This window comes from Bos taurus, chromosome 25 (genome assembly GCF_002263795.3).
Source record: "Bos taurus isolate L1 Dominette 01449 registration number 42190680 breed Hereford chromosome 25, ARS-UCD2.0, whole genome shotgun sequence".
NCBI lineage: Eukaryota > Metazoa > Chordata > Mammalia > Artiodactyla > Bovidae > Bos > Bos taurus.
Window position 1 is genome coordinate 16950909 of NC_037352.1, and position 15818 is coordinate 16966726.

Here is a 15818-nt window from a genome sequence, read left to right on the forward strand (position 1 = left end):
GATGGCTATGTTTAAAAAGAAAAGTTCCTGTCACTTTAGAGATACACTGAGCTTTTACAGGTGAAACATGTTGCCTGAAATTTGCTTAAAATATTCCACCAGAGTAGGGGAACCGCATGAAAGAAGACTAGCAAAATGTTTACCGCAGCACTGTTTATAATAGCCAGGACATGGAAGCAACCTAGATGTCCATCAGCAGATGAATGGATAAGAAAGCTGTGGCACATATACACAATGGAGTATTACTCAGCCATTAAAAAGAATACATTTGAATCAGTTCTAATGAGGTGGATGAAACTGGAGCCTATTATACAGAGTGAAGTAAGCCAGAAAGAAAAACACCAATACAGTATACTAACGCATATATATGGAATTTAGAAAGACGGTAACAATAACCCTGTATACGAGACAGCAAAAGAGACACTGATGTATAGAACAGTCTTTTGGACTCTGTGGGAGAGGGAGAGGGTGGGATGATTTGGGAGGATGGCATTGAAACATGTATATTATCATATGTGAAACGAATCGCCAGTCCAGGTTCGATGCATGATTCAGGATGCTCGGGGCTGGTGCACTGGGATGACCCAGAGGGATGGGATGGGGAGGGAGGTGGGAGGGGGGTTCAGGATGGGGAACACACGTACACCCGTGGCAGATTCATGTCAATGTATGTCAAAACCAATACAATATTGTAAAGTAATTAGCCTCCAATTAAAATAAACAAATTTATATTAAAAAAAATTTTTTTAAAGACTAGAAAAATGTTGGTAAATAGTTGAAACTAAGTGATGGACACACATAGGGGGTCACCATACTTTCCTATTTGAAAATTTCCAAAAAAAAAAAACCTTTTTTTTAAAAGATGCAAATACCACCTGAGGCATTTGAGAAGCAGAAAGAAAACGTTCCAGTTTCATACAGCCCCCACCTGGTCCTCCTTAACTCATGTGTGTTAACTTGGGTCCAGCTTTACCTTTGGCATTTTTTTTTTATGAAACTGAATATTTTTCAGTATGAGAAGAGAGATTACAACAAATTCTAAAAAGGCAACAGTAGCACACACAGTCGGTATCTGGGCCACATTTTTCTCAGCATTCACTCCAGCAAAAGTCTCAGGTTCCTACTGCAAGTTCCTAGTGTAACTCTCTTCCCAAGGCCCACGCGCTGGGGCCATGGGATGGAACTTGTGGGGGAGTTAATGCCCTTGGGACTCGGCCACTCTTAGGCAGGGGAGGGTGAACATTTGTTGAAGGACAAACACTCTACTGAGTGGGAAAACCCTAAGATATTTTCCATGCAAACTCCCTGAGCTGTCCCGCAGAACCGAGCCCCAGTTACAACTTCCCAAACAGCATACCCTTTATTAGCTGCCTTCCCTTCTCTCCCACTTCCTCACTCTCCTGCTGGCATACACGTGTCCTTCTAACATCTCCAGAGCAGCATTCCTCCAAGGACCCACCCTATGCCCTCAGCTGTCAGGGTGCTAATACATGACTGAAAATACACCGCAGCCGAGTAGACACTTAAGAGATTTCTCTGCATGTGAAAACTCTGAGTCATTTGTGGAGACTATCTGAAGGCTGAAGAGGATTTCTGACCCAGCAGGGAAAAAGGTACCACAATTGATTAGCAATGTCTGCTGTGGGCAGGGGAGGTGACAAGTGGTGACCTGTTTGCCATGCCTAGGCATTACCTAAGGATTGTCAGCCGGATCTCAAAACCTGGGGAATAATCCTCATAGTGGATGATCTTGGCAAAGATTATCGGGGTGATAAAATTGGCCAGCGTGATCACAATAGAAGGCAGGTACAGAATCAAGAGGTTCTCTCCAAAAACCATCTTGTCAATTTCCTATGAAGATAACAAAACTGGTCAGGAGTATAATAAATTGCATCACAAATGAATTGACCTTAAGAGAACACAACTATACATATGTCAAATCATCATGCTCAACACCTTAAACTCACACAGTGTTGAATGTTAATTATATCTCATTAAACTGTAAGGGGGAAAAACACCCAAACACATTCAGCAAATGAAACAAAACATTTTTTCATTCAACATGGCACCTAAAACTAAGCAATCTTCTCCCTTGGGTGTTCAAACAGAGGAACCATGATCTAGTACCATACTGAAAGAAAAACAAGCTCTACTGGATTTATTAAGGTGAAATATTAAAAAACCCATGCATTCTGGATCAACGGGTAATTTACAGAATTTTCAAGGCTGTAATTTTATTTTTATTCCAGATAGCCATATATGTCATCGAAATTCTATTATGAAAGGAGAGAATGGCTATTCCAGGTCAATTAGTACTAATTGAACATGCTGTAAACTACCCATTGATACACAATCTGTCTCCCTAGGTAAATGGCTATCTATCTGACTAAATTTTGGCCAAAGGGATATAAGTAGAAGTTTTCCATGCAACCTCCATGTGCTGCCCCCCATCTCCTTTACTTCCTCCCCACTGGCTGGTGGGCTACCCTGTGCCATACAGGAGAAGGCCACATCCTAAGGAAGGCAGGGCTGTAAGATGGAAGGAACCTGGGCCCCTGATGGCTGATTTCATGAAGCAGAGCCACTAGACCAACTAGGATTTTTAAAACTACTGTTATTTTAGGTAAACTGAGTCCCCTTTACCTACTTACTAAAGTAGTACAGCTGGGGCTTAAATCCAGGCAGTCCAGCCTAGACGTGAATACTGTAAATTCCAGGAGGAGTAGGTACCCCGAACACACTATTTTGGATGCTTTTTTCCCTACTGAAAATAAAAAACTGGTTGGTTTGATCTTAGTTTTTTTGTCATATCAGCCAAATGTATATTCCCATACGTAAAACAGAATGATGACAGTATCTCCCTTGCAGGTTTGCAATACACTTAGCATACATAACGCCCTACCGGAGTAAAAGTTAAATTGACTTTCACGGAGCACTTACTTTTTTCATGTGTTCTTGAGAGAATATAGTCGCTTTGTAGATTGCATAAAAACATGCTGCTAAAACAGCCAGCACAATACAGTTCAAAAATAGTCTCAAAGAGTAAATTCGTATCGTTTCTTCCGAAGTCCTTTCTGCTATTTTTTGCCGTATTCTTTCCTCCTCCAGATCTGCCTGAGAACCAAAGAAAACTCATTTGTGAGCACTGGGATGAAAGGATATTTAGGGGTGGAAACTGTGACTCATCGTCATACCCTCCCTCTCGATCTTTACAGTTTCCTTTAATACTCATCTCCCCCAGGACACCCTCTCAGACCAAGCCCAACCAGTTTCCAAGTCTACTAAAAGCTTAAGTGAAGGCAGAACTTCCTATTAAGACTGCAATTCCACTTTGCACTATATGTGAAAACTGAACTATAACCCATTCAGGACATTATCTAATGTAGTAATTATGTAGTAGGCATTGTGGGGCTTTCCTGGTGGCTCAGCTGGCAAAGAATTCACCTGCAATGCAGGAGACCTTGGTTAAATTCCTGGGTCAGGAGGATCCCCTAGAGGAGAGCATGGCAACTCACTCCAGTATTCTTGTCTGGAATATTCCCATGGACAGAGAAGCCTGGTGGGCTTCAGGCCATGGGGTCACATAGAGTCGGACACAATTGGGTGACTAAGCAGCACAGCAGGCATTATTTCTTTAAACAAATAATACACCTGGTTTGACTCCTTCCATCTCATGTTGTTAATCTTTTGATATCATCTGTCTCTCCTCCTTTTTGGGCAGGTTTGATAAAGATGATATTTGTTACTCCTTTTATCCTAATTAATTTGGAACTTCTGCATTTTCATATTCTCTGGATCCACCTTATCATCATAGCATTCTTAGTTCTATTTGTCCTGTTTTACGTTCTATTTCTCCTGGTTTATGACAGGTTCTCATCAAGTGGAAAATTAAGTACAAACCAACAAGGACCTGCTGTATAACACATGGAACTCTACTCAGTATTCTGTGATAATCTATATTAGAAAATAATCTAAAAGAGAATGGACATATGTAATAACTGAATCACACTGCCATACATCTGAAACTAACACAACTTGGTAAATCAACTATACTCCAACAACTTTTTTTTTAAACAGAATCAGTTTTCTTCAACTAGGATTAAAATAAGTTTCCTAAATTAAAAAAAAAAAGTTCTGAGAAGGGAAGATACCATCTCTTTCCCCAGCTCCAGTTCACCAGCTTTATGCTTGGAGGTAAAGTGATCAACCTCAGGAAGTGGTTCTTCAAAACGCTCTTGAAAACCTCACAGGGGAAGGTACCTAAGCAGGACAGCCCGCCCCCCACTCGCTCCTCTGCAGGCTGCAACCCCAGCTCCCACCAAGAGAAAGCCGAGCAGCACTCACCCGGAGTTCATAGCGCAGGCTGCTGTGCTTCAGGTCCGCCATGCTGCGGTTGGTGATGCAGAAGTCCCAGCCGGCAAAGACCTTGTTGCAGTAACTCTGGAAGTGCTCCTCACTCCGGATCAGGTTGATTTTGAACCCTTCCACCGACCTGACCCCAAAACATGATTATCCATTTTATTACAACAACAAAATACAGGCCTGTGGATTGGCTTTGTCTAAAATTAAAAGGATATACACGTGACTGCATCTTCCACCGATTTTGACATGCATGGCCCAGCTCTGGACCATTCTAAATATGGAGCAGACAATCAGGCATCTCAGTGTTGAAAATTGGTCCCTTTATCCATTTCAATGACCTTGTTCCACAGCTGGAATATAATCCAAACTCAACACACTTTAGAGTCCTACATGATCCTGCATGGCACCATCTTTCCTCCCAGAGAGCCACTCTGCTGTAATGACAATAGCTTTTTTTCTTTTCCATAAACACCCAAACCTCTCCTGCAGCCTCAGGGCCTCTGCACTTGCAGTTCTCTCTGCCCTCCCCTCTTCCTATGGCTGCCTTCTTATTCCCTGGGGTTTCACTCAAATATCCCTGTATTCCATAGATTCTCCCACTATCCCATCTAAAGTTGTGGTTTCCGACTTCAAGTCAGTCTCTTTACTTTCCCTGACAGCAATAACCTAACCTACAATCATGTTATTTAACGTGTTCACTGTGTTTGTAAGTCCTTATCCTGACTAAATTTTAAATTCCTTGACAAGTACCCTGGCTGTCTTGCTACCTTTATATCCAGAGGGCCTGGATATAATTATAGCCACTATCCATCTGATGAATAAATGTATGAATAAATGACTTAAACAGTAAAATAACCAAATATTTAGTGAGCACCTGCTTAAGTCAGACACAACTCTGTTGCACAAGTTCATAATCAATACTCATTCAAATGCTTTTCTGGAAAACATACTCTGGCACTTGACATAGCAATAAATACATCAAATGCCACACACTCTGTAGACAAACCAGGGTATTTTTAGGATTCACTACTGAGTTGTGAACACAAATAGAAGTGGAAGGAATTATAGCAATCAGTCATTCTGCCAAAGGTTCATAGCAAGGCATTTATGTCAGAACCACCTGGGCTGCTTTTCCAGTGATTCCACATGGAAGCACTCCCAGGTGATTCCATATCCTGAGATTTTTAATTCAGTATGTCTCATGGAGGGTAGTGCATCCAGAATTATGCTATTCATAAAGCTCCATGGTGATTCTGAGGTCCCACTCCAGTTGAACTGGTCTGATTTAGACCAAACCTACATTTTACAGATGAGAAAACTAAGATCTAGAGAAGGGAAAAATTATTTCCTAGGTCCAGAGAGCTAGAGGCAGAACTGGGGCTAGTTGAGTGGTGATGATGATGGTGATAATGATTTTAACATCTACAAGGTGCCAAGCCCAGTGCTAAGTTCTTTACCTGCCCTGTTTCGGTTAATCCTCGCAACAACCCTTCTAGGTGTGCGCATCTCACAGATGAAGAAAATGAGGTCCAAAGAGGTGGAGTGACATTTGAACCTTGGTCTCTGGACCCCAAGTCCACCCTCTTCGCTAACCTATAGCACTTCCTCCCGCCTGGGGAGGCCGCTTCCCATGGGCGCCCTCTCTGCAGGCCTTACCGTTAGGTGAAAGAGCTCAGTCAAGACCTGCAGGTGGATTCACTGTTCAGCTAATAAAGCTTCTTCTTCAGGGCCCCTTCCAAGGCCCCGGAAGCACCTCTAGCAGCATGTTCATGAGGTCTTGTTTTTATTTTGTATAACATGCAAAAGATATTCCCATGCTCTTTGTCTTACAGAAGTTCCCTCCATACTGTCTACACAGAAGGTCCATAAAACTTGGGTCTGCCCCTACCACGAGCACAGACAGCAAAGCCAGAGCCCCACTCAACCAACATTTCTTTACCAAGCATCTTTACGCCCTCAAGAAGAGCAGAAATGACTGCTCTTTCCTGTCAGTACTGTCTGTCTGGTGGGGGATAGACACACATCAGTTCATTTTCATCTCATAGATTCTGACTCAGGACACAAGTACCTAGCTGGGCTCTGGGGTTTTCTCTGTGGTGGCGAACCCTGATCTCCATGGAGGACAAACTCAGACTCTAACAGCCTGGTCTCTTTTATATCTGTAATAAGGAGCTTCACAGCCCCATGGCTTACAGCACTGCCTGGCTCTTATAGGGACAATGAAGTGGGTAAGAGAGGTGTTCATCCAAGCTTCCCACTTGGGCTGGAGACAGTAAGCCATCCATCAGGAACGTGCGGTTCTCCTTCCATAGCGTAGCACAAGTGCTGGGAAGTGGCTGCCAGCCAAGGACAACAGTTCTCAGCCTCCCCTGCAGTGAGTTGTGGTCATGTGACTAAGCTATACTGACGGAATGACAGTGAAGTCCATTCCTCTCAGGCTGAGCCCAGAAACACCTTCCGTGTGATTCTCCTCCAAGGTCGTTTTCCCTTCCAGCCCTTAAGAGGAACAGCAAAGCCACACATGCAGACGACGGCTAAGCTTCAGTCAGCCTGAGCTCTGGCAGGACTGAGAAGGAGTCTTCTACACTAACCTGTGCCCATTAAGAACTCCATGTAAGGAAGTTCACGTATGACTTTCATCGTGTTGGGCCACTGTACTTTCGGGGACAGTTATTTGTTAAAGTAATTTAAAAATAATTAATATTCCTCATTTTTCTTGGAATTGACATCTCCCACTAAAATATCTGTCCACCATGGGAAATGCCACAATCACATATGACCCTAACCCACTGGCCACAACTGAAGGGTCAGGATTGGGCGCCTGAATGAAGCAGAGCCAATGAGTTCTTCAAAGGATTTCTGAGCTTGTGACCCTGGGACTCCACACAAGGAAGCTGCCACCAGCAGAATCAGAAATGCAGGAGCCCGTGCTTTGAGTTGTTTTGAATCCATCTTTGTCCTTCCTGTAATGTGGAGTTTCCTCTCTTCCTTGGTTCTCTCAGCCACTCAATCCCCCTTTATCCCAGTTGTCAGAGTTGGGATTCTGCCACTTGCAACCCAATAGAGACCTGTTAGCATACACACCAGATCAAAGACAATGCTGGGGGAATGTATTCAGTAGTGATTGACTGAAAACTCCAGGCTGCTACTCCAGCTCCCAATTGCTGCCTCCATTTCCTCCAGGTCTCCACAGCTGCCAGCACATTCACAAATCTTGTTTTCCATAAAGCCCATCCTTGGATTCTTCTCATCCTTTGGGCAATGGCTCTCAGAGTCCACAGACCTCCAAGAGACTCCAACCATCAACAGTAATTCAAAAAGAACAAAACGATAAGATAAACTGTACCTTTTCACTATCCAAACAAGGCTCAGAGCCAGGTAGGCAATTGTGCTTAACAAATAAGCCAGAGGCAGATCATAGGTGAAATTCTGAAATTTCACCCCATCAATGGTGTAATGTCCATAAAAGAGGTAGGTATCTTCCAGGAAACCCTGAAATAAAGCCAAGGGCATGGGGTCAGATTGCTGAACTGACTGCAGGAAACCAGTCTCCACCTCAAGGAATTCACATTCCAGTGTCATTGTTCATCCCTGAATTCCCAGAGACTGGAAAAATTCCAGATCTGTAGCAACATGGATACAACTAGAGATTATCAAACTAAGTGAAGTCAGAAAGTCAAATCCCATATGATATCACTTATATGTGGGAGTCTAAAATATGACACAAATAGAAACAGAATCATGAATATAGAGAACAAACTGGTGGTCAAAGATGAGGATGTTGGGAGTTAGCATATGTAAGCTTTTATATAAAAAATGGATAAACAAGCTCTGTGCTGTACAGTAGGAGTATATTATAAAAAAAATAATGTACTGGACTTCCCTCGTGGTCCAGTTCTTAAGACTCCACACTTTCAACACAGGAGGCGTGGGTTCAATCCCTGGTCAGGGAACTAAGATCTCACATGCTATACAATGTGATTAAAAAAAAAGATATATATACACATATATACAAATATACATATAACTGAATCACTTTGCTGCACAGCAGTAATTAACAACACTGTAAATCAACTAATACTTCAACTTTAAAAAATTAATTTAAAAATTTAGACCAATTCAAAAAAAATTCCAGAAGTATACAGCTGCTCAATTAGGGTTTGGGAAATAAAGCACAGATAAAGTCTGAGCATTAAAAATACATAAGGGTACAATCCAAAAATGAAATTAAGGAAACAATCCCATATGCAATAACAGCAAAAATAATGACATCCTTAGAACAGATTAACAAATCAAGTATAAACCTTATGTTCTTAAAACCATAAAATATTGTTTTAAAAATTAAATAAGAACTAAGTAAATGGGAAAACATCCCTTGTTCATGGATCACGAGATCCATGCCAACATTCCCCAAACTGGTCTACATAATCAATACATCGCTATCGGAATCCCAGCTGACTTCTGTGAGAAACTGCTAAGATAATCCTAAAATTCATATAGAATTGCAGGGGTCTCAGAATACCAAAATAATCTTGAATAAGAAAAATAAAGTTGTTAAGACTGCTACTGCTACTGCTGCCAGGTCGCTTCAGTCATGTCCGACCTGTGCGACCCCATAGACGGCAGCCCACTAGGCTCCCCTGTCCCTGGGATTCTCCAGGCAAGAATACTGGAGTGGGTTGCCATTTCCTTCTCCAGTTGTAAGACTAACACATCCCAATTTCAAAACTTACAACAAAACAACACTAACCAAAACAATGTGATATTAGTGTAAGAATAGATGTATAGGTAAATGGAATAGAACTGAGTCCAAAAATGAAACCCATACATCCACGGTCAACTGATTTTTGATAAGGGCAAAAAGAAACAGTGCTGAGATAACTGGACATGCACGCATGCTCAGTTGCTCAGTCGTGTCCAACTCTTTGCAATCTGCCAGGTTCCTCTCTGGATAGCCACATGCAAAAAATAAAATAAAGCTGAGCCCCTGCTGCTGCTGCTGCTGCTGCTAAGTTGCTTCAGTCGTGTCCGACTCTGTGCGACCCCATAGACAGCAGCCCACCAGGCTCCCCCGTCCCTGGGATTCCCCAGGCAAGAACACTGGGGTGGGTTGCCACTTCCTTCTCCAATGCATGAAAGTGAGAAGTGAAAGTGAAGTCGCTTAGTCGTGTCTGACCCTCAGCAACCCAACGGACTGCAGCCTTCCAGCCTCCTCCATCCGTAGGATTTTCCAGGCAAGAGTACTGGAGTGGGGTGCCATTGCCTTCTCTGAGCCCCTACCTTACCCTATATGTAAATTTTAACCTAAAATAGACTGCAGGCCTAAATGTAAAAACTAAAGCTATAAAACTCTTAGAAGAGGATAGAGAGTTAAATCCGCATGATTTTGAATCTGGCAATGGATTATTAGATATGACACCAAAAGCACAAGCAATAACAGAAAAAAGAAACTGGACTTCATAAAAAATAAAAACTTTTGTGCTTCTAAGGACACTATCAAGAAAGTGAGAAGACAATCCAGAGAAGAGGAGAAAATATTTATAAATCATATACATGATAAAGTATTTGTATCTATAATATTTGGAGAAGGAAATGGCAACCCACTCCAGTATTCTTGCCTGGCAAGTTCTTTGGACAGAGGAGCCTGGAGGGCTACAGTCCATGGGGTGGCAAAGAGTCAGCCATGACTGAGTGACTGAGCACAGCACATCTAGAATATTGAAAAAAAACTCTTATAACTCAACAATAGAAACACAGATAATCCAATTAACACTAAAAAGAGAATCCAAACAGACATTTATTCTAAGAAGATACACAAAAGACCAATAAGCACATGATCAACACTATTCATTAGAGAAATGCAAATCAAACCACAAAGAAATTCCACCCCACAAACTAGGGTGACTATAATCAAAAGGCCAGGTAACAGTGAGTACTGGCAAGGATGTAGTAGATACATCAGAAGACTTATTCAGTGCTAGTGAAGATGGAAAGCATACAGCCACTGTGGAAAAGTTTGGTAGTCCCTCAAAAAGTTAAACATCTGACCTGGTGATTTCCACTCCTCAAAGAAGTGAAAAGATATATGCACACAAAATCTCGAACATGAATATTTTTAGCATCACATAATAGGAGAAGGCAATGGCAACTCAGTCCAGTACTCTTGCCTGGAAAATGCCATGGACGGAGGAGCCTGGTAGGCTGCAGTCCATGGGGTCTCACAGAGTCAGACACGACTGAAGCGACTTAGCAGCAGCATTCATAACAGACAAAAGGTGAAAACCATCCCGATGTCCATGATGACTGTATAAACAAAACGCAGTATTTCCACACAATGTGCTCTTACTTGGCCACAAGGAATCAAAGACTGACAGATGCTCCAACATGCATGAACCTTAAAAATTTGCCAAGAAGTTAGAGACAAAAGATCTTATATTATACGATTCCACTTACAAGAAATGTCATGAATAAGCATTTCATAGAGACAGAAAGTAGATTAGTGGTTGCTTAGCATTGATTAGCGGAATTGGTAGGTGAGAATGGGTACAGGTTTCTTTTTGAGGTGATAAAAATATTTTAAAATTGATTGTGGCAATGGCTGCATAACTCTATGAATATACTAAAAACCACTGAATTGTACACTTTAAATTGGTGAATTGTACAATATGTGACTTGTACCTCAATAAAGCTATTATCAGAGAAAAATAAAACAAAACAACACCCCACCTCGAAGCCCAAAGGAACCCTATGAGAAAATACAGCAGAGAAAAGTCCATGACTCTTACTGTGGGAATAAATGAGTTCACCTCAGACTCCTCCCTGAATAGCAGGGGTAGCCCATCCTAGGAGAGTGCAGAAGGAAACATACAGAGAACAGAAATAGTATACGCAGCAACTAGATGTTCACTACAGTATTGTTTAGAAAGGGGAAGATGGAAACAATCTGAATGTTCATCAATCAGAGACTGGCTAGATCATGAAAAATCCATATTGTAGAATATTAAGAAGCCCATATAAGTGCATAAGAAAGGTCGAGAAAGCAATGAACCATGGTGTGAAGGGATTAGTGGTCTCTGGGAAGAAGTAATTTTATTTTTCACTCATTAAGTCTTATATTTCTTATGAAAACCATGTATTCTTATACTGAATAGTTCAGTAAATTTTTAATAGGAAAATAAAAGATGTAGAAACACAAGACTCCATCTTTTTTTTGTAACTCTGAGGCACACAGGCCATAAAAACTTGCCCAAGTACACAAAGCCTGTCTTTATTGCCCTGGGTTGGTATCAGGACTGTCCTCAATCAAGTAGCGTAACAGGACAAAGGTCCACTGGGCCCGGAAAATAATTTCTCTGGTGTGATCATGAGCTTGGCTCAATTGTTTTCAGCAAAGACAAGCCACTGCTTAATCTCTGTGGCCAGCTCCCTCCTGGGCCTATTTAAATTTAAATTTACATGTGACACGATAAAGGTTACTAGCTAAAACTACTGTAGTCATCATATAATAATATATAAATGTATCCAAAGGTTGTACATTCTCAAGTGCATACAACACTATGTCAATCAGATCTTAATTTTTAAAACACACACACAATAGATGTAAGAATGCTACTTACTTGCTATGTTGAAAACTGCGTTTTTTAGTGACTAAATGTGACAGGCATACTCTACTACATTAGTGAAGATTTTAAAACCACAGGACAAAAGATGGTTGTCAAAGTGCTACATGCTCAATATGTTCAGAATACTTTTATTTTAGTCAATGGAGGGGATGTCAATTCTGTAATGCGTGTAGAAAACTTTTTAAAAGTCAGTGTGAGAGAAGTTTGTAAGACTGCTACAGACTTGCAACACACATGGAGAAATGAATCCCAGTATTTCCACGAGTGGACGTGACAGTCGTTTTGTAATACATATAGAAATGTTAAAAAACACTTGTAAGAAATATGTTAAAGTAGCATGTGCTTACTACATAGAAAATCCTGTAGCACGAGTGGATGCTCTGCTCATTCCATAAACACGAACAGAAGTGTTTAAAAACACATGGAAACTATGTGTAAGTGTGCTACTCGCTTGCATAGTGAGAACAGTGACATCACAGGGAATGTATGTGATGGCCATTCTGTAATGTGTGTAGAATGGTTTTTAAAACACCTATTGAAAACAAATACATTGCAATTGAAATGAACAATAAAATTGAATTAAAATTCAATTTCTTGGTCACAGTAGCCACGTAACTCAAGTACTTAAGAGTTAGTGGCTGTTGAATTTCACAGCATAGATTCAGAACCTTCTCATGGCTATAGAAACTTCATTCTTTGGGGCAGGGCTATTTTTCATCATGCGTAATTTACTGAGCATTTATGATCAAGTGCATCTAAGTCTCCTATCAAGTCTTTTCTATGATGAAGATGATCATGGTGTGCGGAGCTCCACAAGGAGAAACTTCTCTTGTGGGATATGAGCAAACCAAATGGGGTTAACCGCAGTTCTGGGATGTGATCTCACCCGCATTTACCCCAGGTGAGTCACTGACTTGCCTCTCTCTTTGTATAGTTTGCAAGTTTCAGCTTTCCAATTTGCACAGTGGACGTTTTAACACCCACCTGACAATTCCTCTCAGTTGTTCTAAGGAGAACATGAAAGCAGAGATGTAAGAACCACGTTTTCAAAATTGAACGCAGTGGGCAAATGCGAAGCTTTCTATTTGTTAATTTAGAAATGTTTGATGACATGGCATTTTATACCAGTAACCTTCTGAAAGACATTTTAATATAGTTGTGCTTTCCATGGGGTCACAAAAGACACGACAATTATATATTGTCCACTTAGTGACTAAACAACAGTTTTTAAAAACAGGTAAAGGAGTGGTTCTGAACCTGGGGCAATTCTGTGCCCCAGGACACATCTGGCAATGTCTGGAGGCATGTCTGGTTGTCACAGCTGTAGGGCTGCTACTGGCACTGAGTGGAGGGAAGGCAGGATGCTGTAATGCCCCCCAGGGCACAGGACAAGCCTGTAATACAGGAGTATCAGGTAAGGCTTGAGAAACCCTCATCCAGAAGGCAGAGACAGCCACTTCTCATGGGCACTCTAATTTGCTGAAAAAAAAAATGGGATTAAAAAAATGAAAGCACACACAAAAAATCATTTTTTAGAGTCAAGAATAAAAAGAAAAGAAAACCTTTGGAACTATCATAGGAAGGATGACATTAATTCCATTTCAGAGCATCAGAGTTAACATGGGATTAACAGTCTTTCAGGGCTTCCCTAGTAGTTCAGCTGGTAAAGAATCTGCCTGCAATGCAGGAGACCTGGGTTTGATCCCTGGGTTGGGAAGATTCCCTGGAGGAGGGCATGGCAACCCACTCCAGTACTCGTGCCTGGAGAATCCCCATGGACAGAGAAGCCTGGCGGGCTACAGTTCATAGGGTCACAAAGAGTCGGACACAACTGAGCGACTAAGCACACATCACAACAGTCTTTTAAGAGATTCCATGGAACGTGTATGCGTGTGCACAGTTGTGTGTGTGCGTGCATGTATGTTGTACACGTGTGCGCCACAAATCCTTGTGTGTGTAATTTCTGGGGAGAAGAGTCATAGCTTTCATCCAGGTGGTCTAGGACTACAAAATCTTAAGGGTTTTCAATGTCAGAGAAGTTAAACACATTCTATCTGGGCTTATATTCACTGAAGCTTCCGTCTATGGGGGATCTCAGATTTTGTTACAGGTCAATAAGAAGGCGGCAGGCATTAGGCAAAAGCCAAGGGCTGAAAATGACAAAGCACTTTTCCTGAATATCTAAGCAGGGGTGGATGAACATCATCCTCGCCAAGAAGGTCACTGCAAATACTGTTTTTTCAACCAGTACTTGTGTCAACACTCATGTTTGACTCTCACTGCAGACATTCAGAAACCTATTTCACTGAGGATCCAAATCCAGAATTATGTTAAATACTTACAGTGCCAGAAAGTAAGTCTATGACATAACTGTAAAAGTAAATGAGTCCAGAACTACTTATTGGATACACTGTGCATTGAATATCTGTAAAAAACAAAAACAAGAACATCAGTGGAAACCGCCTCAGTCTTTAGAACCTTATCATAATTTGTGTACATATGCATGTACATGTAGTCATATACAGTTACGTATGGCTGTGTTTATGAATCTATTTGCAACCCAAACCCCAGGGTACCAAGTACAATACCATTTTCCCCTTTCACTATCCTAAGTATCTAGGGATATACGTTTTTCTATACATTTTGTATTATAAGGGTCTATTACAGTACAAGTTTTCTGACTATATTGGCATTTTACGTTTTGGAATTCATGTTTGCACATGTTTTGGAAGATGTGGCTGATATAATTATTATTGCATCTTAAGCATATCCAATTTTAAAAGATCTCTACATGTACGTAAATTAACAAGCTGTTTCACTCTAAAAAAACACATATTTACCTACATAAAACTGATCAAGAAATTTTTTGAACACCAATTTTAGTGACACTACATTGTGCTTGATCAACTAATTCACTTGCTTTGTATCAGTCAGCTACTGCTGTGTAATAAATAGCCCCAAGTCTCAGTGACTTAACCTCCAAATATTTATTTTCTCCTTCATGGTCTGCAGTTTGAGAACATGAAGCTCATTCAGGATAAGCCAGGATGGACACCAGGCTCTCAGTTACATGGAGGCCTTCTCTCTCTGACTCCACTCAGGGGACAGACTGGAGATGCAATGGCTATCTGGGGGGATGCTCTCTTCATGACTCTTCTTATAAGGCAGGACAACCACATAAAGCCATTTCAAGCTAAAATTCCACTGGACAAAACAAGTCACATAGCCAAGTGCAATATCAGTGGGGTCAGAAAGTATTCTTGGCCCGCAGTGGGAGGCTCTGCAAGTCACAATTACAGGAGAGTGAAAAACTGGGGAAAATAATTCAATCTACTACCCCTTCTCTGGGCCTTAGTTTCCCCTTTGTTAAAATAAGAGAGTTGAATCAGTTTCTCCAAGGCCAATCCCAGCTTTTCTATTTTATAATTCTAATGTGAGTGTTTATTTATTCATTCAACAAACATTTCTTAGTTACTATGCATCAGGTAGATGTTGGAGATAAAATGATGAGTAAGTAGAAGTTACTGCCTTTGAAAAGCTTACCATCTAGCACTAGAAAAGGCAAGTAGGAGTCAGGTATGTGTAAGGTGCTCAATGGTTTATGAATACAGTATTAGAGGTAAAGAGGAGGGAGATAGTCACTCTGTTTGGGAGTAGAGTCAGGAAGATGGAATGAGACAGCTGCTTCTCTGCTCATCACCCTGTCAAGCCTAGACATCAGCAAACTGTGGCCCGAGGGCCAAATTTGGCCAGCTGCCTCTTTTTGTCAGTACCGTGTTATCAGAACACAGCCGTGCTCATTCAGGACATCTGTCCACGGCCACTTTCATGCCA

The 15818-nt window shown here is 41.3% G+C and overlaps 1 protein-coding gene across 1 annotated transcript in view; it reads right to left on the reverse strand.

The window, feature by feature from the left end:
• TMC7 (transmembrane channel like 7) overlaps positions 1 to 15818 on the reverse strand; it is a 60810-nt gene that overhangs the window by 21710 nt on the left and 23282 nt on the right. The window contains exons 5-9 of the mRNA XM_002698015.7: positions 14327 to 14409; positions 7709 to 7854; positions 4345 to 4492; positions 2941 to 3114; positions 1694 to 1851 (exon numbers count right to left, since the gene is read on the reverse strand). Coding sequence (XP_002698061.3) covers positions 1694 to 1851; positions 2941 to 3114; positions 4345 to 4492; positions 7709 to 7854; positions 14327 to 14409 — 709 coding nt within the window. The remainder of the gene's footprint in view (positions 1 to 1693; positions 1852 to 2940; positions 3115 to 4344; positions 4493 to 7708; positions 7855 to 14326; positions 14410 to 15818) is intronic.